Source organism: Elephantulus edwardii, unplaced genomic scaffold, assembly GCF_000299155.1.
Source record: "Elephantulus edwardii isolate Elephantulus edwardi_28Jun2011 unplaced genomic scaffold, EleEdw1.0 scaffold00307, whole genome shotgun sequence".
NCBI classification, from domain to species: domain Eukaryota; kingdom Metazoa; phylum Chordata; class Mammalia; order Macroscelidea; family Macroscelididae; genus Elephantulus; species Elephantulus edwardii.
In genome coordinates, this window is record NW_006400057.1 from 2,835,943 (window position 1) to 2,859,875 (window position 23,933).

Below are 23,933 nucleotides of genomic sequence, written 5' to 3' on the forward strand. Positions count from 1 at the left end.
TTTGGTTCATGTCATTGGAAAAATGGGATAGTTTTTTATCCAATTTGGATACCTTTTCTTTCTTTACATATTTGAGTTTTGGGTAGATCTTCCAGTACAATTTTGAGCAATATTGGGTGAGAGTGGGTCTTGTGATCGGAAGGGGCAAGTTTTCAAAGTCTTTGTACTGAATATGATGTTAAAGTCTCAACTCTCACTGCCACTTAGTCAGTTCTGGCCTTCCATCATGTTTCCAGAGCTATAAATCTTAATGAGAGGAGCTTGACCATCTTTTCTCCTCAGAGCAGTTGCTGTTTTCAAACCACCAGAGAAAGCTTTTTTGTTTGTCAGATATGCACCAGACTCCACCACCAGAGCTTCTTAGTATGGCATTCTTGCGTGCCATCGAGATGTCTGTGACTCAGATGACCCTGTGGTTCTGAAGCCTCCCCTACCCTGCACCATCCTCATCATCTCGGATAGACTTGAGCTCATTGTTATAGCCACTATATCATGTTGTTGAGGGTCTTCCTTTCTTTATGTTAACCATCTGCCTTTCTAAGCATGATATCTTTGATGTTAGCTATGGATACTTCATTACGACTATCATTTTTAGGACTTTCCCTTCTATTCTTAGCTTATTGAATATTTTGAGGGTTTAAAAAAAATAAATGGGTTTTGAATTTTGTCAGATGCTTTTTCTGCATTGACTGAGAAGATTATGTGGTTCTTTTCCTATGTTCTATTAATTATGGCACATTACATTGGTTGATTTTTCTCATACTGAACCACACTTGGGTTCCTAAAGTATGTCCTGCTATATCATCATCTTAACGTGCCTTTTACTTGATTTGCTGATATTTTGTTGATGATTAATACATCTGTTATAGAATTTGTATTATTTCTCTTAGAATAAATAGCAGATCACACCAATCCTGCACTTTCTACATGTACAGGTTAATGACGATTATAACATCCTTCCAGTTGTACAAAACATCCTTCCAGTTGTACAAATATTCTCACTTTCTTCTTAGCATTAGGATTCTTGTCGCGCCATATTCTTAAGGGATACTGATTGGCAGTTGCCTCTTTTATTGTGGTGTCTTTCTCTGGTCTTGAAACTAACACTAGCTTCATAGAATGTGTTAGAAAGTGTTCTCTTCTGATTTGTGGGAAAGTTTTAACAGGATTGAAAGTATTGCTTTTGTACAGTAAATGTTCAAATAAACATTTGTTGAATTATATGTGCCTCTTACTGCCATTACCTCTAGAAATGATCAAAATCAAGCAACTGAACTTGATTTCGAGGAAAATGTGATTCCAGATTCACCAATCACTGCTTTTTCCTTTTCTGGAGTTAACCGACTTCGAAGAAAGGAGAACCTCCATGTCCGATACATAGAACAAATACGCAGTAAACTGGAGCACTCTGCATGTACAGATGGCAAAGGTTGGTACTGTATTTTAGTTATCTGGTGTGTGAAAAACTTGTCTGTTATTTTTATGTTGTTCAAGCTAATGGAACAGTCTTTGTTAGGTAACTTATGTCACATTGTAAATTCAACAGTCAAGTTCTTAGTTCCATTAGTGAAGTGACTGAGAAGACATTCTATACCCATTTGTGTATAGACATACGTTACTCATCTTACTATGTAAACACTTAGCTTTAATTGATGCAATGAATGGTTTGTCTTTATTTTAAAAATACTCTTTGTTAAACAAGACTTTTTTTTAAAAAAAAGAAACATTTTCTATTGATTTACTTACAAAGTTCATATGCATTGTTTTTCAAACTGTATATTTCCCATTTTTTTACCTACTTTGTACTATGTATTAATCTTATTGCTGTGTGCCATTGAGTTGTAACTGACCCATAGCTGACCGTCCTTCAGATTTTCAGAGGCAATTGATCACATTCAAGGAGATGGCCCAACCTTCTCCTGCAGAGCAGCTGGTGGATTCAAAGCAAATGCCTTTAAGATTGCAGTGCAGCTTCTTAACCACTAGGCCACCAGGGCTTCTTATGTATTAAGCCTAATGTTTTGCATACATTATTAATATATTTCAATTATCATAATAATTTTATGAGCTAGGTATTACAACTCTTGTGTGATATATAAGGACATGAGAGGCTTAAAGAAGTTAAATAGCCTACCTATTGAGTAAATAGATGAGACAGAATTGAAATACTAATATTCTTTCTGGCTTTCATCATTATATTTTCCTGGTCTGTACCATTGGAGCTATCTGTAACTGACTATTTTAATTGTAACTTTTAGCAGTTACTGCTAATCATGAAAATGTCTTCATAATTTAACCACTTTATGGCTTATTTCTAGTCCACCAGTTTATGTTTTGTTTTCTTTTGGCTAAATGCTTTGGAAGGTAGCCCCTCTGGCTATTTGACTCTACCAGCCACTACGAAGACTGGAGATGAGCAATCTCCTGTGTAATTTATAGCTTCAGAAACCCACTGGAAGGTCAGTTCTGTTCAGTTCTGCCTCAGTCTCAGAGCTTTGAGATAATACACTAATCATCCACTTTACTATTACTCTAAAGTAAATAATAAAAAGTTTGTAACAAGAACAGTGTTCAAGGTAGGGATTCTGTAATCCTGGAGATGTTTGTGTAACACAAACACATCGGTAAGCTAGGCATTTTTAAAAAATAAACGGATATTGTTCTTTAATATTGGAAAATTGACACAATTTGTAAAGGTTTCAGTGCCATTTATTAAGCAGCTATCATGGCTAGTTCTTTGGAGAATTTAAAGAAGATATGTGAAGATACTTCCCCCATGTTGTTTGACTTTACACCACCATCTAGTGGAAGACAAAAGAATTGTAAAAGCCCTACCCATAATTAGGAGCTAAGTTAAAATATAAAACTATGATTCACGAATGAGCCTGCACTGACATTTTCGTAGACTTTCAGACAGAATAAGAATAATTACAAATAAACATCTGTAATTTTCTCTTTATACATGCAGAGGTAACTCTAAAAATGGAGAGGCAGTAAATCACACAAGAGGAGACAGCCCATCCTTTTCCCATGGAGCAGCTATGATTTTGAACTGAATGCCTTTGGGTTGCTAGCACAGTTCCTTACCACTAAACCGCTAGGACACCCTAAATTACAGACTGAGACTAAATCCGAGCTCCTTAAATTACAAACTTATCTTATGGGGCATTCTGTCTTGTCTTATATGGTTATTATGAGTCTGAACTGATATAACAGCAAGGAATTTATCACAGTTTTGATAATGTATTCTTTGTTTTCTGTTTTCATATAATTTCTCTCCTTTTTTTCCCTCTTAGAATTGAGGAACGATCTGAAGTCTTCGACTCGTCCACAGCATAGTCCTAAGGAAAATGAAATATTAGTGGCTGACACTTGCAATCAAAGTCAATCTCCCACGACTAGTAAGAAAAATTCTGTGATTACTAGTTTATGGTAATGGGGGTAGGAGTTGTCAACAGTCTGCACTAGACAGTTTTGAAACTGTTTTCCCTATTATTTTATTAGTTATTTACCAGATTGGTTTTAGTTTTTTGTATGTTGTGGATTTTTTCCCCCATTTTTGAAAGTAGTGTTGCTTTTCTTCATTGCTTTTGTTAGGTACCATTGAGTTGACTACAACTCATAGCGACCCCATGAACAAAGGCTGTGAGCTTTGCCCTATCCTGAGCCAACCTCACCATCTCTGACACACCAGCCCCCATTGCCATAGTCACTGTGGCAATCCATCCCATCCCAACTCTTCCTCTCCTGCACTACCTCTCAACCGTTATAATCATGATGTACTTCCCCAAGGACTGATCCGTTCTGGAAACATGCTCAAAGTATATGATGGAGTTTCAAAATCCTTCCCTCCAATACATAATAATATCCCTGTCCATTTTAAAAGAGTTCTAGTGGCTTAGTGATAAGGAATTGCTCTGCCAACTCAAATGTATGAGGTTTGAATCCACCAGCTGCTCTGCAGAAGAAAGATGAGCAGTGATTTACTGCCTCTGAAAACACACCTGAGGGTCAGCTATGGGTTGGTTCCAGCTTGAGGGTACACAACAGCAACATCCACGTTAAAGGGAACACTGTTGGCTTATTCTATAGCAAGTTGTGCTGCTGACCCAAAGGCTGTGCCTGTCTGGTAGTTAAAATCCTCTAGCAGCTTAATGAGAGGAAGATGGGCAGTCTCCCCCCACCCCCCTGTGAGAGTTACAGCCTCCCAAAAAGCCACTGGAGGGTCAGTTATGAGTCGGTTCCAACTGGATAGCAGTGAGAGAGAGCAGTTCATATTAATGCTTGTTGATACTAATTTTATATCAAGTAGCCAGTACTGTGGTTTACTTACTTATTCAACAAGTATTTGATTTATCTGCCATGTACTGTGCATGAACAAACCAACCTTTGTCCCTGTCTTCATGGAATTTACAATCTACTTGCAGGAGAAAGAAGATAGATATAAAGTGGAGTCCAGTGTTAAGAAGCAGAATAAGAAGGGTTATTGGAAGCCCTTACTTAGAAGCTCATAGTTGAATGCAGATGGAGAGAATCAAGTGAATCATGTTGATCTGTGGGTAGGTCATTCCATGTAGAGAAATCAGCAGGTACAGACCTTGAGTGGCTTGTTTGAGGACATTGTGAGGGGACCAGTGTGGCTGAAGCAGTGATTGAAGGGGACAGAAGAAAGAATAGAGTTACTGTTTACTAAGGTGAGAGAGACTTGGGGGTGAAGTGAGGAAGAAAGAACACACATTCACACACTTTTTTGCTCTCATTCGTATGACAATATCTCTGGCAAGCCTCCAGTGGCTGGGTTCCTAAATCACATACCTATTTCCTAGGTCAAGCATACCAGTGTCACAGGATCAGGTCAGTTGTTACAGGGTCACAGTGGTGCATAGTGGACTCGATGACACCTAACAGCAGCAGCAGCAGCAGCAGTCCTTACCTGCTGGAACTCTGGTGGTATAGTCTGTAGCAGTTGCTCTGCAAATCTAAAGGTGGCGCCTCTCTGGCAGTTTGAATCCACCAGCTGCTCCAGGGTAGGAGGATGGGCAGTCTTTTCCTGTTGGATTTACAGCTTCCTGAAAACCACTGCATGGTCAGCTATGAGTCACTTCTGACTCGATGGTGAGATGGAGAGTTTTGAGTCCTCACCTTACTTGACCTTTTGATGAAGTTTGACCTTGATAACTGGGTTTTGTAAAGTGGTCTCACTTTTCTGGTTCTCTTCCATCAAATTTTTTTTGTTTGGTTGGTTGGTTTGTCCTCACCTTTATAGACTGTGGAGCCCTCATGGCATAGTAGTTACGTGCTTTAATAAACTTAAGTTTGGCAGTTCAAAACTACCTGATCCATGGGAGAAAAATGTGACACTCGCCTTCTGTAATCTTTACAACTTTAGAGACTATGAGGTAGTTCTGATCTGTTCCATAGGGTTCCTCTGAGTTGGAGTTGTTGGCAGTGGGTTTATTGGCTGTTCTCCATCTGCCACATAAATGTTGCTGTTTCCCAACAGTGTTGTTGCCTGATCTTGTCACACTTTCTGTCTCTACCTGTGGGGGTCTCACCCAGTCAGTAACATCTGCTACCATCCATTTAGTAATAAATCTCAATCCTGTATTTCTTTTTTACTTCTCTCCTAAATTCAACACCAATCTATGGATATGCTTCCCAACCCAGAAACCCTTCATCTTCAGCACGTCCAAAATGGAAATTTTCCTGCCACACATGCTCCTCGTTCTTCTGTAGTATGTATATTGTTGTTGGGTGCCATAAATCCCAACATCAGTTACGACTCATGACAGCTGTAAGAACAGCAGATCTGAACCTTGCCCTGTCCTGTGCCATCGTCAGCATCTCCATCATGTTCAAACGGTAGTCACTGTGTCAATGCATCTCATTGAAGGTCTTTGTATCTTTTCCTACCTTGCCCAGTTTGATGTCTTATTTTGAATACATATTGGAGGCAAGGATTCTGAGGGTCTGTCTAACATACTTTGGACATGTTGCAAGGAGGGACCGGTCCTTGGAGAGGCACATCATGCTTCTTGGGAGGGTGGAGGGACAGCGCAGGAGGGGAAAGCCGTCTGTGAGGTGGATTGATTCAGTGACTGGGGTAATCAAGATGGGTGTATCAGAGACAGTGCGATTGGCACAGGACAGAGCAGAATTTAGGGCTGTTGTACATAGGGTCGCTGTGAGTCATAAGTGACTCGATGGCATATAACAACAACAACAACTATATATAGTGAATGACATTATACATAACTTTAAAATTATGTAAATCAAAAAACGGTAAGTCATGTTAGACTCCTTTTTCTTTTCTCTTCTCATATCTAAAGTCTCCAAGTCTTACTGAGTGTGCATGGGCTGATATATGCCTTTAGCATTTCATGAAGATGGGTTTAATAGTCTGTTTAGTAGTATCTTTGTCTGTAAGTGGCTTATCCTTGTTCCTTGTACCATCAAGTATTACTTTTGTAAGACAAAGATTGCAGCTGTCCTTTATGCAAAACCTATACTTGGACCAGGAGGTAGTCTTAACTGAGCAGGGTAACACTACATGATTCAAAATTGGGAAGGGTGTACACCAGGGATGTGTCCTTTCTCCATATCTTTTCAGTCTATATGCAGAACAGATTATCTAGGAGTCTGGGCTTTATGAGGAGAAATAAGGCATCAGGATTGGAGGAAGACTCATCAACAATCTGTGTTATGCAGATGACACAATAGTGCTTACTGAAACTGAGGAGGACCTGAAGTCCTGGCTACAGAAGGTCGAAGACTGCAGCTTTCCATATGTATTGAAGCTCAACATCAAGAAAACAAAATTCTTATCACTGGCCAATTGGCAGCTTTGTGATGGATGGTGAAGAGATTGAGATTGTAAACAGCTTTAGTTTGCTTGACTCCACAATCAACACTCTTGGCAGCAGCAGCCAGGAAATTTTTTTTAAAAAAAGGTATTGAGATAGAAAAGTCTACTGTCAGAGACCTCTCCAGAACTCAAGAGCAACATGTTAGTCTAGAGTCAGGTGCACCTGATACAGGCCATGGTCTTTGCAATCACTTGCTATATATACGTCAGAGACAATGGCTAGGGATGATAGAAAGAGAATTGATGCCGTTGATATGTGGTGTTGGAGAATAGTGTTGACTGTATCATGGACTGTTAAGAGAATGAACAGGTTCATCCTTGAGATGGTTAAACCAGGCTGCTTCTTGGAGGCAAGGATTCTGAAGCTTCGTCTAACATATTGGGACATGTTGCAAGGAGGGACCAGTCCTTGGAGAGGCACAACATACTTGGGAGGGTGGAGTGACAGCTCAGGAGAGGAAGACCTTCAGTGAGATGGAGTGATTCAGTGACTAGGGTAATAGGGATAGGTGTATCAGAGACAATAAGATTGGCACAGGATAGAGCAGGGTTTAGGGCTGTTGTACGTAGGGTCGCTATGAGTCTCAGGCAACTCGACAGCACATAAGAACAACAATGAAACGATAGGTTAAATTCTAAACTTCTACCTGCCAGGGTTCATCTCCTACTACTTCCATAGTTTGCACTTTAATGTTGGCAAGCAGTTTTGTCTGCTACATATTTGAGCCATTAAAGCATGCCTAGAATATTTCTCTCCACCCTCAACTCAGATGATTTGTTAAATTCCTCTTGTCAAGAATCATCTTAGGCATTGATTTGTGTAGCTTTTTCTTCATTATTCAAAGCATACTTAGGAGTTCTTCCTTGCTGTTTAAATTGTCCCTTCTTTATAATGTATATGACATTTTCTTATAATTGTCTTTTTACCTTTCTGTTTCACATGCAATCCATAAGCAACTTGAGAGCAGTAACTTTTTTCCCCCCATTCTAGTATCTCCCATGGTACTTATAACACAGTAGGTGTTCCATGAATACTTGTTAGATTATTTAATTTCTCCATTCATAAAGCTATATGAAATGAGCATGAGCAATTTTCTGTATCAAGGAGTATCAGCTTTTAAAATGAAAATTATACAGCTCTAGAAGGTTTTTTTCTTCACTATATTTTTTATAGACAATGCTCTATTTGTAGATGTACATAGGGTCACTATGAGTTAGAGCTGACTCAACAAAACTTAACGATGCATGTGGTCACAGCAAGTTCATTATAAGTAAGTAGTCTTTCATAGTATTTTTCAGTGGCAATAAGAAAAATAATCTGCCTGTTAACATTTTAGTCATTAGGAAGTAGGGAAAACTTAAGTATAACAAGGAAGGACGTGTTGTTGTTAGGTGCTGTTGAATCACGTGTAATTCATAGTGGCCCTATGTATAGTAACTCTGAAACCTGCAGTGACAATAAGAAAAATCGTCTATATGTTCACATTTTAGCATTAGGAAATAGAGAAAACTTGATTTTGGGTTCTCATTCATTCATTGTTGCACTGGAGAAAACTTTTTTTAGTATATGTGCTGCCGAAGCGAGCACGAGAAAACTTAAAGTAGAGCAAATGTGGATGACAGATCCCTAGAATTTCTTTTTAGAAGCGGTTGGAGCTTTGGTGACATAGTCTACATAGAGTTAGGCTGCTAACACCTAAATGTACCAACTTCTGGGTGGGAGAAAGATGGACAGTCTCCTCCCGTGGGATTTGTAGCCCCAAAAACCCCACGGTACAGTCATCTCTGAGTTGGTTCCAGCTTGATGCCATAAGAAAATGTGTCTGGTGCAGTCTTATGAAGTGATTCTATGAGGAGCTTCCTTTTTGCACTTTTTAATGTATGTAATTGCTGTCATTGTATAATTAATGGGGTTTTGTTCTGTTCTTTTTGCCTATTTAGAAACACATGGAACAAGCAGTAGCTCCCCTGATAAGTCACCTTTTAATTTAGCTACAGTTGTTGCTGAAACACTTGGACTTCAAGTTCAGGAAGAATCTGTAAGTAATTCTGTGGTTTAGTGATAAAGTGAATTAATTGAAAGATCCTTTTAATTCAGCTTTTAAGAAATTGAGCAAGAGAAAACACTTATACAAATATCACTGGATACAGGTCTAGAACTAAATTGTATGTTTAGGAACATTTATGTTATCTACCCCAGGATGTTGAATCAAAAGACGTATTGCTTTGGGAAAATCTGCTGTCAGGAACCTCTCCAGAGTACAGAAAAGCAGTTATGTCAGAGTCCTGAGACCAAGGTGCACCTCATCTGGGCCATGGTCTTCGCAGTTACTTGCTATAGGGATGATAGAATAATAACTGATTCCTTTGACTGTGATGTTGGAGAAGAGTATTGAATATACCATGGACTGTGAGGGGGAGCAAATAGGTTCATCCTCGAGAGGGTGAAACTAGACTGCTTCTTGGAGGCAAGGATTCTGAAGCTCCTTCTGATAAACTTTGGGCATGTTACAAGGTGGGATCAGTCCTTGGAGTGGGACCTCATCCTTGGGAGGGTGGAGGGATAGTGCAGGAGAAGCAGATCCTGGGTGAAATGTGTTGACTCATAGATTGGTGTGTCAGAGGCAGTACTGTTGGTTCAGGACAGAGCAGGGTTCAGAGCTATTGTACATAGGATTGCCGTGAGTCACAGGCAACTCGATAGCGCATAAGAAAAATGATCACCAATCTGCTTTCCCTCTCTACAGGTTTACCTATTGTGCCTATCTTATATAAATGGAACCATGTAATCTGTGATGATCTTTTTTTTTATCTTTTTTTTTTAAATTCCCATTTCTTGAATAACTATTGTTATACAGTCTGTAATTTCTGAATTCCAGATAAATTTTACCTTTTTGCACATTTAATTTATTACATTTTAGCTCCACGATACTTGGTAACAGCCTGATGTTGACTTACCAGTGAAATGGCATCCATACTCTATTGGCACTTTAATAAAAAGAAAGTCCTTTGTATTTTCTGTCTTGTCCTCAGGGGTGCCCTGCTGCCCTCCTTTTTTATAATCGGGGCATACGGATTGTTGATTACGAATGCAGTGTCAGTGAAGCAGTCCACACAGCTAGAGAGACAGTTTTCAGTGTGGGAGTCTAGATAGTTCCCTGGCTTTGCCATGCACTTATCCCAGCATAGCTCTGTGAGATGATGCACCTTTGCATGAACTGTGCCTTTATCCACTTTATGAACAGCTCCACTTTATCCACGACGCCCAGCTCTGCTGTTGCCCACAAGCCTTGGCTGTGATGATCTTTTGTATCTGTATTTTCCCAGTTAGCATAATGTTTTCAAGGTTCATCTGTATCATACCATGTAGCACTATTTTGTCCTTTATTTATAGTTAAATAGTATTCTACTATATATATTCCATATAGTTAAGTAATATTCCACTATGTATCTTTCTTACTGAAGGAATCTCAAGGTCCCATGAGCCCTCTTGGTGATGAGCTCTACCACTCTCTAGAAGGAGATGAGAAAATACAGCTTTTTGAGGCATCTAAAAGAAATAGCAGCAATGCTGTAAGGTAATTGGGGCTTTATAGTAGCTCTTTTTATAAGCTATTAGTGAGATCTTATTACAGTGTATTTATATAGTTAAATGTACAGTGTGTTATTCTCACTATATTTATAAAATCCTTTCCCTAACCTGTGCCTGATTGAAGGGTATTTTTGCATTACAGCAGCGTTAGTGGATATTATGTTTAGATGTTTCTGTCAGGCAGTACTTAAATCTTTCCAGTCATTTTGCTCTTTCATATAAAGAGCACGTCATCCTTTCTGGGACTTTATTTCCAAAATATGTATAAAAATATGGATATTTTACAAAATGAGACTGAATAATTTAGGTCAATTTCCAACCATGTAAAACTTCTCCTTTTTAGTGATACCAGAGCATCCATTATCTAAAATATATTTATATAGTGGTGTGCTGTTTGAAAGAAGTTTTTGCTCTTTTATAATGCCTTTAACAAACACGTTTATTACATTTAATCAATAATCACAGTAACTCACTGAGGTAGTTATTACTACTGTGTGTGTGTGTGTGTGTGTGTGTGTGTGTGTGTGTGTGTTTGCTTTCAAATGACAGAAATGTACCTCTTGAAGGATAAATGTTAGTATAAGGCTATACAGCCCTTTTAAAAAAACTTTAAACAGCAAATTAATTTCTCATTCAATGATACGTGCACATTTTGTTGTTAGGTCTTTGCACTATAAATAAGGCCAAGAACTCAAGAAAGGGACCAGAGAGAAAGGAAGCTTAAAAGCAGCTTTAATAAGGGAGCTCCCAGGCGAGGTTCCTTGGTCTGGAAATGCAGGCTGAGGAAGTTGCGATCTGGGTGTATTCAGGAGGGTTTTTATAGCAGGCCCTTCAGGGAGGGGGAAGAGAGGGAGGGACATTATATTGTGGTTTATGGTTCAGCCAGGTGGGTAAGGCTTTTGCATTTTTTTGATTTCTTATTCCTCCTGGCCTAACATTTGTTTCATGACATTAGTGGCCTTGCTGACGGCACTCTTCCTTTACCCTCCCTGGGTTTACCATTTCTTCCTTTCCTGCTTTCTGGATGAGAGCTAGAACTCTTACCCAGACCACATTCTCAGGTTTAAGCCTAGTGTTCTCCACACTGTTTCTTTATTAGATGCAGGCTGGATCTTAATTTATCTTCATTTTTTTAATGTAAGAGTTTTGTTTCTAGGACAAAGATTTCATGACGAAAATATTTTATTCCCTGGTGAAATTTGTTATATGATTTTCTTATATAGTGAAGTTACGTACATTATCAAGGAAAAATTTTAGAACAGGAATATCATGGATTTCACAGATTTCCTGTATCTTTTTTCCTTTTGTTTTGGTCAGCCCAAACCTAGAACTACATCCTATTGTAAATTTTAGTTATTCTTCTACCTCTAGTACATAGATAAGATCCCCAAATTTCCCCTTCTTTGTCTCTTCATTTTATCACTCTTGTGTATTTAGATTTTCAGATGCTGTTTCAAAGACTCCTCCCCAAGAAGAATTGACCATTCGGGCATCATCGCCTGTATTTGGAGCCACTCCTAATGTGAAAAATAGCTTAGGTGTGAATACAAGTTTATCCTCTTCTTTACTGGAGGTAGGGAAAAGAAAACAGCTTAAAATAGCCCCTTTTGGCAACACTTCTAATTCTAGACCAGAAAAAACAAGACCAAAGTCTGAAGATAGTGGCCTTTTCACACATCAGAATCTTGGGTCTAAAATGAACATAATCATTGGCCAGTCAAGTTCTAATAAACAGATGCTTGTAAATAAAAGTGTAAGTGAATCCATGGATGCACAGGATAGTAATGATCACATTAAAGATGCTGTGACTGATAAACATTTAATGCCATTGAAACCACTGGGAAGCAGAACACCCAAAAGGAAGAAAACGGAGGAAGAAAGTGAACATGAAGTAAGCTGCCCCAAAGCTGCTTTTGATAAAGAAAATGCTTTTCCTTTTCCTAAGGATAATGTTTCAGCTGTCAGTGGGGACTATGTGATGGATAAACCTCTGGATCTGTCTGACCGGTTTTCAGCTACTCAACGTCAAGAGAAAAGCCAAGGAAATGAGATCTCTAAAAACAAGTTGAGGCAAATGACTTTTCATGAAACTTTGAAACCCATTCCAAAGAGTTCTTCCTGGAATCGTAAGGCTGTGAATGGGAGCTGTGTGCTAGCCAGAGAGTCCTTAGAGGACCCCTGTTTACAGGACAGCGTCCTCCGGGCCTTCGGTAAATCATCTCCAGATAGTAAAACACCACTTCAAATAAAAGAAGAAAACCCTGTCTTCAAAATCCCTCCACGGCCACGTGAAAGTTTGGAATCAGAGAAACTTCTTGATGACATTAAGGTTTGTGTTAGATGTCCAAGGACTTTTTACTAAAATACCATCTGTGATTTCATCTAGATGCTGAAAATTCGTTTTCTTTTAGGTTGCTACCACGTCTCATGAGCCAATAAAAGTGAAAACCAGGTCAACCCAAGGATCCTGTGAACTGACATCAGTGCTTCAGTTAAATCCATGTAGAATTGCGAAAACAAAGTCCCTACAAAGCAGTCAAGGTGTGTATAGTACAACTCTCGTTCCTTAATAGCTTTTCAGCTATTGTTTATATTCTTAGGCTGGGTTGGATTTTTGTTTTATTTTGGGCTTTTTATAATAGTATCTGACAGACAAGCATTTGGGCTTTTTGGCATGAAGCAGAGAGGTCTTACTTCTTCTGCATGTTTCTGTGTTTTAAGGATGGTTCTCCTTGATATCATTTTACCTGTGTTTTCCTACCTTTGTGCTTTTAGAAAAATGAATTGAGATCTTTTAAAAGCTACTATTACAGGGAAATTATGTACAATTGTTTATTTTCCATTTCTATATATTATTGTTAGAAAGGCTTTTAAAATTAAGAAGAAAACATCACCTAATTATTTTTCTTTTCCTCGTACTATCCTTTTCCCTTACACATATATCTATAATTATTTTTCTTTTCCTCGTACTATCCTTTTCCCTTACACATATATCTAGAAACACATGCATATATGTAAGTTTTAAAATTTCTTGTTTATAATCTTTGTTTGCCCCTCAGTAGTGTGTATGTATTTGTATTTTTTTGAGTCATGATGGCTTAGTGATAAGAAGCTGTCCTGCAGTCCTAAAGACCCACAGTTCAAAAGCACATGCTGTTCTGTGAGAGAAAGATGGGCAGTCTCATCCCATGAAATTTACTGCCTCTGAAAACCTATCGAAAGGTCAGCTATGGATTGGTTCTGACTCAGCAGTACACAGAAAGAACAATATATTTATTTATATATATTTGTTTATAGAAATGAGTGGTGAAAAACTGCACTGCAATTCCAAAGGCACGGGCTTTGAGACTGCTAGCTTCTCCACAGGACAAGGATGGTCTGTCTCCTCCTTTAGCGTTTAACTGCCTGTGAAAATCTTCTGGAGGGTCAGCTATGGGTCACTTCTGACCTGATGATATGCAACAACAATATATATATATATATATTTCTCCCCAATGAAGAATAAATGCAAAAGTACTATATATGCTATAGGGAGCTCTGGTAGCCTAGTGCTAAGAAGCTATACTGCAGTCTTAAAGGCATGTAGTTCTCTAATCTACCAGCTACTCCTTTTATTCCATTAACTTTCCAAGTATGATGTCCCTTTCCAAAGAATAGCTTTGCCTAACTACATGACCTTGCCTCTAAGGAGCAGTCTGGCTACACCTTCTCCAAGACATACCTATTTGTATTATAGTATTATATGTACTGTATATAGTCATAGTATTTTTGCTTTTATTCTTCATTGTCAAATTGGTTGTTTGTTCAATACTTATTTTCTCCTTTTCCAGAATACATGTGTTAGCTTCTTTCAACAGAGATTTTAGTCTTCATTTTTAAGGTGTTCCTTAATTTCGGAATTATTTTTTTTCTTTTTTACCTCCATGATTTCTGGTGGCCTAGTGGATAGGGACGTGCACTGACAACCCAATGGGAGGCAGTTCAAATCCACCAGCTGTACCATGGTAGAAAATTGAGCATTTTTCACCTGTACAGTTTATAGTCCCTGAAAACCCATTGGGAGGTAATCTATGTTTCAGTTCTGACTTGACAGCAGTGTGAGTGGGAGATTACTCTAGGATAATATTATACCTATTTATCTTTATACATACTTAACCTTTCACAAAATACTTATAGTTAATATCATACCATTTTATGTTCTGTTTCTAAAGTTTGTGTAGCTTTTATGTATTGTAACATTATAAACTCTTGCAGAAATTTTATACCATTAACATTTTAAAAATCCTTTTTGGTGGAGATAAAATTCACATACCCTAAATCTCATGTATTACAGTATACAGTTCGTGGATTTAGCATACTTACAGGATTGTGTATCTTTTACTAGAGCCTTAAGTTAAAATGTTTCATCACTCAGTAACTCCATTTTTCTCTCCCCAGTCCTTGTAGATATTCATCTACTTTTAGTTACTGTAGAAAAACAGCAAAGTGGATCTTGAGCTCACTGCTGCCACATCATGTCTGACTTAGTGATGATGAGGTTTCTGAGGCTGTAAATCATAACCAGAGGAGACAGCCCATCTTCTCCAGATGAGCCACTGAGGGATTCAAACCACCAGAGATGTGCAGCCTTTAGCAGTGCAACTCCACTAACAAAACCCCCTCTATGTTGTGTGGCATCAAGTCAGAACCGGCCCATAGATGACCCTTCAGTGGGTTTTCAGAGGCATTAAATCACACATGAGGTTTCCCATTCTTCTCTCGAGGAGCAACTAGTGCATTCAAACCAAATGCCTTTAGAATTCCAGTACAGCTTCTTATTATTAGGCTGCCTTGGTCTTTATGGTCTTCGTTATCTAGTGGTACTGTAACAGAAACAACATAAGTGGGTGACTTAAATGAACAGAAATGTCTCAGTTTGTTGTTTTTGTTATGTACCGTGTGGTCATAACCTACCCATAGCAGACACTCTAGCTAGTTTCCAGAGGCAGTAAATCACATAGGGGGAGTTTATCCATGTTTTTCTAGTCCAAGAACCTGGTGGATTTGAACTGTGTGCCTTCAGGTTGACAGTACAGCTCCTTACCAGGAGGCTTGTTGTTGTTGTTTTCCAGCATGTGTTCACAGGTAGTAAATCACATGGAAGTTGATAGTCCAGTCTTTCTCATGCAGAGCCACTGGTAGATTCAAACGACATACCTTTGTGTTGGAATGCAGTTCCTTACCGCTTAACCATCCAAGCTCTACCAGGAGGTTACAAGTATAAATTCTAGGTTTTGGCTCTAAGGGAAGGCATGCTCCCTCTTTTCAAGTTCTTTGTCTCACTTTCAAACTGGGAAAAGTCTTTTTTCTCAGTTCCTAATCCCAAATTCCCTGAAAAACATACATGTTTGTTCTCTCTGTCCTTGCACTTGTCTGATTACTTGCTTAATCTACTCTTTTATGTTCTTATGTGTTATTGACTTGGAACTGACTCAAAGCTGACCTTTCAGCTGGTTTTCAGAGGCTGTAAATTGCACAGAGATTGCCCAGCTCTCTCCCATGGATCAGCTGATAGATTCAAACCACGTGCCTTTGCATTGGCAGCATAACTTATTTGTTAAAGGGAGCTCTGTTGGCATAGTTCATAGGGAGTTTTGCTGCTAACACTGTCTCTCTAGTGTTTCAGATCCACCAGCAACTCCATGGGGGAAAAATAGATAATCTCCTCCAATGAGATGTTACCACCTTCGAGACCTGCAAGGAGGGTCAGCTATAGTTGGTTCTGACTCTGCAGAAATGGGCTTGAGAGTTCTGAAGAGACTTTTATATCTTCTTTATGCAGTTCCTTTAACACATACATATTTTACATAAATTTCTTCCCTTTTTTATTGCCTATACCTTTTTATTTATTTTGTTATTAATGAACTAATTCAGTCTCATAAAGATAAATCAGCATAATTTTATTGCATATCCATTATTGTAAAAACAGAAGGAAAACTAGTATGTCGAAAGGTGTGTTAGTAAATGTTCAAAAGGAGAACAGAACAGGAGGCAGAAAGTTGGTGAGGGTGGAAATCACTAGAATAGCAGGATTTAGTGGGCAGATGGAGGGGTAAAGGAATAGAAAGGATTCAGTGGGGATGCAAAAAGACAGGGTAATAATAGACATTGATCAGTAATTATAAAATACAATGCATAGGAATGATGCTACGAAACAGTGTACTTGAATGAAATACAGTGTATACAAATTACTGTATACAAACCAGGGGTTTTTTGGGTTTTTTTGTTTTTTTCACTTTTTAAGGTGTGCACTTTTATTCAGCTGGTCTCAAGTCAGTGTACAGGTAAAGCCCTGGCTGCCTCCACATCTCAGCCACCCCAGGGAGACCAAAAGCCTTCATATTTCTAGAGTTGAGGGAAAGGGCAAGGGCCCCAAAAAAGTAGGGCCACTGATGGCTGACTATTGGAAAAAAAGACAAAAACTAAAGAACAAGTATTAAGGCGGAAGATTTTTTTAACAAAAAAAAAACCTGGATAAGGTATAATTTACATAAAAGCAATGCTCCCTGCCACCCCTGTCCATGCATGGACCCGGTGAGGGATGGGGCTCTTCTGCTTAGGGGAAGGGAGAGGCTTCTGGAAAGGCAGGAGCTTCCTGTCACATTGCCATGTTGATTATTTGGAATGACTGTTTTTAAAAAAAGAGAACAATGTACAATCAAAGTCCTGGGCCACATTGGAGAACTGGGGGGATTCTTGCTCCACACCAACTGCTGTCCCCCTCACCTTTCCAGTTTTTAAATCCTGAGTCAAGCGCAAAAAAAAAAAAAAAAATTAAAAAAATTTAAAAAAGAAACAAAAAAGTAACAAATAAAGCCATGCCAATTCTCATCCTTTGTTTCTTTTTTCTGAGCAAGTTAGGTTTTTTTATCAAGAAAGGGTGTAACGCAACTAAACAGTCCACCTAGAAGCATTTGCGGTGGACGATGGAGGGGCCAGACTCATGGTACTCCTGCTTGCTGATCCACATCTGCTGGAAGGTGGACAGGGAGGCCAAGATGGAGCCGCCGATCCACGCAGAGTATTTACACTCAGGGGGAGTGATGATCTTGATCTTCATCGTGCTGGGGGCCAGTGCTGAGATCTCTTCTGCATCCTGTCGGCAATGCCTGGGTACATGGTGGTCCCGCCAGACAGCACTGTGTTGGCGTAGAGGTCCTTGCGGATGTCAACATCACACTTCATGATGGAGTTGAAGGTAGTTTCATGGATGCCACAAGACTCCATGCCCAGGAAGGAGGGCTGGAAGAGTGCCTCAGGGCAGTGGAAACGCTCATTGCCGATGGTGATGACCTGCCCATCGGGCAGCTCGTAGCTCTTCTCCAAGGAGGAAGAGGAAGCCGCCATGGCCATCTCCTGCTCGAAGTCCAGGGCAGCGTAACAGAGTTTCTCCTTGATGTCACGCACAATTTCCTGCTCAGCCGTGGTGGTGAAGCTGTAGCCTCGCTCTGTGAGGATATTCATGAGGTAGTCTGTCAGGTCCCAGCCAGCCAGGTCCAGACGCAGGATGGCATGAGGGAGGGTGTACCCCTCATCGATGGGTACAGTGTGGGTGACCCCATCGCCGGAATCCATCACAATGCCAGTGGTTCGGCCAGAGGCATACAGGGACAGCACTGCCTGGATGGTGACGTTCATGGCAGGGGTGTTGAAAGTCTCGAACATGATCTGGGTCATCTTCTCCCGGTTAGCCTTGGGGTTCAAGGGGGCCTCCGTCAGCAGCACAGGGTGCTCTTTGGGGGCCACACACAGCTTGTTGTAGAAGGTGTGGTGCCAGATCTTCTCCATATCGTCCCAGTTGGTGACAATGCTGTGCTCGATGGGGTACTTGAGGGTCAGGATGCCTCTCTTGCTCTGGGCTTTGTCCCCCACGTAGGAGTCCTTCTGGCCCGTGCCCACCATCACGCCCTGGTGCCGAGGGTGCCCCACGATGGAGGGGAAGACAGCCCGGGGGGCATCGTCGCCCGCAAAGCCGGCCTTGCACATGCCGCAGCCGTTGTCGACCATGAGCGCAGTGATAACATCATCCATGGTGAGCTGGGGGTGGCAGGTGTGAACCAGCGGCGGTGACTGTGCAAAGGGGCCTCTGCTCCGGGGTGGACGAGGTGTCGTCTGTACAAACCAGTTTTTAAAAGGATACTAAAAAAAATACATTTTCTCCTATTTTCTGAGTCCTAGATTGTTTGTACGCCTGTTTGTTCCCATTCCTCAAAAAGGTGATCCAACAGAATGTGAAAATTACTGCACAATGTTGTTAATATTAAAAGCAAGTAAATTCTCACTGAAGATACAAAATTGGCTACAATAGTGCAGTACATGTTCAACCTTTAGAAGCAGCTGCAACATCAGATATTATTGCTGATGGTAGATGGATCTTGGCTGAAGTCAGAAATACCAGAAAGATGTATTATGTTTTTTGGCTGGGCAAAGGCTTTTGACTTTGTAAATCATAACAAATTATGTCAGACACTGAGATGAATAGGAATACCAGAAAACTTAATTGTGCTCGTAGTATACCTAGACCAAGAAGCTGTTGGCCAAACAAAGCAAGGGGATATTGCATAGTTTGAGTTAAGAAAGTGTGCATCAGAGTTGTAACATTTCTCTGTACCTGTTCAGTCTGTGTGCAGAACAAATAATTTTCAAAACTGTACTCTGTGAAGAAAAATGTGGCATCAGGATCAGAGGAAGACTCATCAGCAACCTGTGCTATATGAGCATAACCTTGCTTGCTGAAAGTAAGACTTGAAGTGCTTGCTGCATAAGGATAAAAGACTATAATCTTCAATGTGAATTCTATCTCAACATCTGGAAAACACAGATCCTTGCCACAGATCAATAAACCACATCATGATAGATGGATCCACAATCAAAACCCTTGGTATCAACAGCCAGGAAATATATCAAAAAACATATTGCGTCGGGAATATCCAATCTTGGGGAGCTTTTGAAAGTGAAAAGCAATGATGTCAATTTGAAGACTAAGGTGCCTCTGATTGTGTACAACTTAAAAGTTAGATAATGGATTAGGGTGACAGAAGAAGAATCAATGCCTTTGAGTTAAGATGTTGAATATACCATAGATTGCCAAAAGGACAAACAAATGTGTCTTGGAAAAGGTGCAGCCATAATGCTCCTTGGGAGCAAGGATAGTAAAACTTCATCCCATGTACTTTGTCATGTTGGTAGGAGGGGCCAGTCCTTGGGAAAGGACATCATGCTGGGAAAAATGGGCAGGGAAGACCTTCAACAAAATGGATTGACAGTGATGATAATGGTGGGCTCAGGTATGTCAGAGATGGTCAGGATGGCACAGGACAGGGCAGGGTTCAGATCCCTTGTTCATAAGGTTGCTGTGAGTCGTAATTGACTTGATGGCATTTAACAACAACAGCAGTGTTTTAAAGTGATAAGAATTTGAGAAAACAGTTTTCATTTTATCATTTTTTTTCTTCTTGTATAAGATGTATCCTTTGAAAATATCCAGTGGAGTGTGGATCCAGAAGCAGACCTTTCTCAATATAAAATGGGTATTACAGTAATAGATGCCAAAGTAAGTTGAACAGTAAAACTAAAGTCCATTTGGTTCTTAATCCTGTTGAGTTCTTAATCACCTCTCCTGGTCAGATCTTACACATTGAGATAATCTCGTATCTCTAAAATTTTTATTAATCTCTTCAGAAAAACCAAAGAAATAAAAATGTTTCTTCTTTCAAGTTTATGGTATTTTTGAAAAGATAACATTGTTGACTCAAGCAAATTAATTTTAAAATAGTATAAAATGTTCTTCATGTATTTTAAATAATTTTTATTTATCAAAGTAATGTACCATCAAGAAAAACATTTTCCAAGTTGACTGTTTAAGTACTTTTTTAAACTTTAAACCCATAGTAGAAGTTATTTTTTTGCTTGCATTTATTTTATATTTTGTTTGAGATACTTGTTTTCACTCGGCAGCCTATTATTGACTGTATGTAAGAGTTACCTGACCAATATGTACTCATTGAGAAATCTAATGTAATGTATTAAATTGTGGTTCTTAGTGTGCATTAAGTTAATTACTATGAAGCAGATTGGAGATGAAAGGGAGTTCAGGGGTCGATAACATCCCTTTCCTTAGGAGCAGTTCTTGTCCTAGGATTGAGGGCCGATGTTTTATTATAAAACTAAAATGTTTTGCAGACAATAAAATCAAAGTTTGTATCTGTTCTTAATATATAAAAAATAGTATAAGACTGTAAAGATTTTTGTTTCTTCATTTGTTCAGGATGGCAGTCAGTCAAAATTAGGAGGTGAAGAGACTGTGGACATGGACTGTACATTGGTCAGTGAAACTATGCTTTTAAAGAAGAAGCAAGAGCAGAAAGGTGAAAAAAGCCCAGGTAAGAATTTAATTTTATTTTAATAATAATGTAGAGGAAAGTTTATATTAGAACCATTTGCCTTTGAGCTCGTAGCACAACTCCTTACCAATAGCCTACAGTAGCTCAATTTTAATAAAATATTTCAACATTTTAGAAAAATATTTAACTTAATAATTTTTGTTTCAGAAAGAACTCAAATGCCTTTTCATTGGCATACTCACTGTGTATTCATAGTGCATATTGTGCATTCATAGTCAAAAAGTCAATTTTACATTCTATCCTGGAATACAGTGTAGTGCGTTATAGGATAATATCCATATGCGTACAAGAAAGACTCGTTAACACGATTATTACTCAAATATATGCTCCTACATCTAGAGCCAAAGAGGAAAAAATTAAGAATTTTTACCAAATCTTGCAGTCTGAAATTGACGCGCAAAAGTTGGAAACAGTGAAGAAGGAATGAATAGTAGTTGAAAAATATAGGCTTGATGATAAGAAATGAGGCTGGAAATAGAAGGATTGAATTTATATTTATAATGATTTATTCATTGCAAATAGCTATTTTTAAAAGACACGAACAGCAACTTTATACATGCATCTCGCCTTATGGACTGCATAGGAATCACTATGACACTTGTGGAAGAAATCATTGGAGAAGCTCAGTATCAGCAGTCAAAACTAGGCCAGGAGCAGACTGTGGTTCAGATCATCAGTTACTCATATGCAAATTCAAATTGAGGCTGAAAAAATTAAAATATGTCCACAGGAACCATGATATCCTCGTGAATCAGTTCCATCTGAATTTCAAGATCATCTTAATAGTAGATTTGAGGCATTGAACACCAGTGATCAAAAACCAGATGCATTGTGGAATGATAACATGGATATCATCCATTAAGAAAGTAAAAGGTCATTATAAAAATGGAGGAGAAAGAAAAAACCAAAATGGATGTGAAAGGAAACTGTAAAGATTGCCTGGATTGTCAAGAAGCCAAAACAAAAGGCAAACATGTGGAAGTGCAAGAACTAAACAGATGATTTCAAAGGGCAGCTTGGGAGGACAGAGCCAAGTATTATAGTGGAATGTGCAGAGAGCTGGAATTGGAGAATAAAAAGGGAAGAACTTGTTCTACATGATTCAAGCGAAAAGAACTGAAAAATTTTAATCCTCTTGTCAGCAATATGGAAAGATGCTATGGACAATATATTGCATGACCCAGAAAATATCAAAAGAAGGTAGAGGGAATACACAAAATCACTGTACCAGGGAAAATTGATTGACACTAAAAAATTTCAGGAAGTTCTAGAGGAAGAGATGATGGTAATGAAGGAGGAAGTAGAAGCTGTATTGAAGGCATTGGCAAAAAAATAAGGCCCCAGGAATCAGTGAGATACTAGTTGACTAATGTCAGCTAAAAAATGCAGCCTTGGATGCGCTCATCAGTCTATGCCAGGAAATTTGGAGGATAGCTATCTGGCCAACAGATTGTTCACATTCCCAGGAAAGGTGATCCAACTGAATGTGGAAACTATCGAACAATACCATTACTATCACATGCAAGCAAAATGCTGCTAAAGATTATTCAAAAATGTCTAGAACAGTACATCGATAGGGAGCTAACAGAAGTTCAAGCAGGATTTAGAAGAGGCCATGGCACCAAAGGTGTCATTGCTGGTGCCATATTGGCTGAAAATAACACCAGAAGCATGTGTATTTATGCTTTTATTGACTATGCAAAGGCATTTTGCTGTGTAGATCATACAAGTTGTGGCTGAAATTGAAAATAGGAATCCCAGAGCACTTAATTGAGCTCATGTGGTCCAGTCAGGACGATTTGGTGTGAACTGAGCACTACATGGTTTGGAATTGGGAAAGGAATGAACCAGGGTTGTCTTCACTCTCCATAACTATTCATTCTGTATGCTGAGCAAATTATTGTAGAAGCTTGATTCTGTGAAGAAGAGTATGGCATCAGGATTGAAGGGAGAGTCTTCAGTAACCTGCGTTATGCAGATAACATAACCTTGCTTTCTGAAATTGAGGAGAACTTTAAGAACTTGTTGCGGAAGATCAAGAAATGCAGCCTTCCGTATGGTTTCCATCTCAGTATCAGGTAAACAAAGATTCTTACCACTGGACTAATAGGCAGTGGTCTTGATGGATAGAGAAGAGATTGAAACTGTCAATGGCTTCATCTTGCTTGGATCCACAATTAACTCCCGTGACACCGATAGTCAGGAAATAAGGAGATGCGTTGCACTAGGAAAATCTGCAGTTAGGGGTTTCCCCAAATTAATTGAGGAGTAATGATGTCAGTTTGAGGACTAAGGTCTATCTGATTCAGGCCATGTTCTTTCCACTTACTAGCTATGCATCTGAGAGCAGGACAGCGAATAATGTTGACAGAAAAAGAATTGACGCCTTTGAGCTGTGGTGTTAGAGAAGAGCAGTAAACATCTTCTAGATGGCCAAGAGAATGAACAGATACGTCTTGAAGAGGATTCAGCCAGAGTGTTCTTTGGAGGCAGGAATGATGAGGGTTCACCTCACATACTTTGGGCATGTTGCTGGGAGGGGCTGTTCCTTAAAGGACATGATGCTGGGAAAGGTGGAGCATCAGCAAAGGAGAGGAAGACTCTTCAATTAGGTGGATTGAGACTGTGATTGCTGCAATGGGCTCGTGTGTGTGAGGATGGCACAGGATAGAACAGGGTTCAGATCTTTTGTTTAGAAGGTCACTATGAATCGTGCTCCACTCAGTGGCACCTAACAACAACTCATTGTGTGCATATTACCTTGTGCAGTACAATTTTATATTTTGCTGCTTACACCCTATAATGCAAAGACTCTGACCCCATAAGTAGAAAATATTTCCTGTCTGACCATTGAAGAATAAGTTTTCAAATTGTTTAAATTTTGGGTTTTTTTTCCCCACAAATGGGATAAACAGAATTTTAAGCATCCCATTTTAAAAATGTTGTTGTTGTTGTTGTTATGTGCCATCGAGTCGTTTCCGACTCATAGCGACCCTATGCACAACAGCTCTAAACCCTGCTCTATCCTGCGCCA

At 39.3% G+C, this 23,933-nt stretch overlaps 1 protein-coding gene and 1 pseudogene across 1 annotated transcript in view; one reads left to right on the top strand and one right to left on the bottom strand.

Moving 5' to 3' along the window:
• The window catches only part of RBBP8 (retinoblastoma binding protein 8), a 99,881-nt gene that overhangs the window by 50,954 nt on the left and 24,994 nt on the right, over positions 1-23,933 (top strand). Inside the window, exons 6-13 of the mRNA XM_006901064.1 lie at positions 1,251-1,423; positions 3,297-3,401; positions 8,807-8,904; positions 10,331-10,443; positions 11,895-12,786; positions 12,869-12,998; positions 19,961-20,049; positions 20,764-20,878. Of these exons, the coding sequence (XP_006901126.1) occupies positions 1,251-1,423; positions 3,297-3,401; positions 8,807-8,904; positions 10,331-10,443; positions 11,895-12,786; positions 12,869-12,998; positions 19,961-20,049; positions 20,764-20,878 (1,715 nt within the window). The remainder of the gene's footprint in view (positions 1-1,250; positions 1,424-3,296; positions 3,402-8,806; positions 8,905-10,330; positions 10,444-11,894; positions 12,787-12,868; positions 12,999-19,960; positions 20,050-20,763; positions 20,879-23,933) is intronic.
• LOC102861172 lies at positions 17,401-18,527 on the bottom strand (annotated as a pseudogene).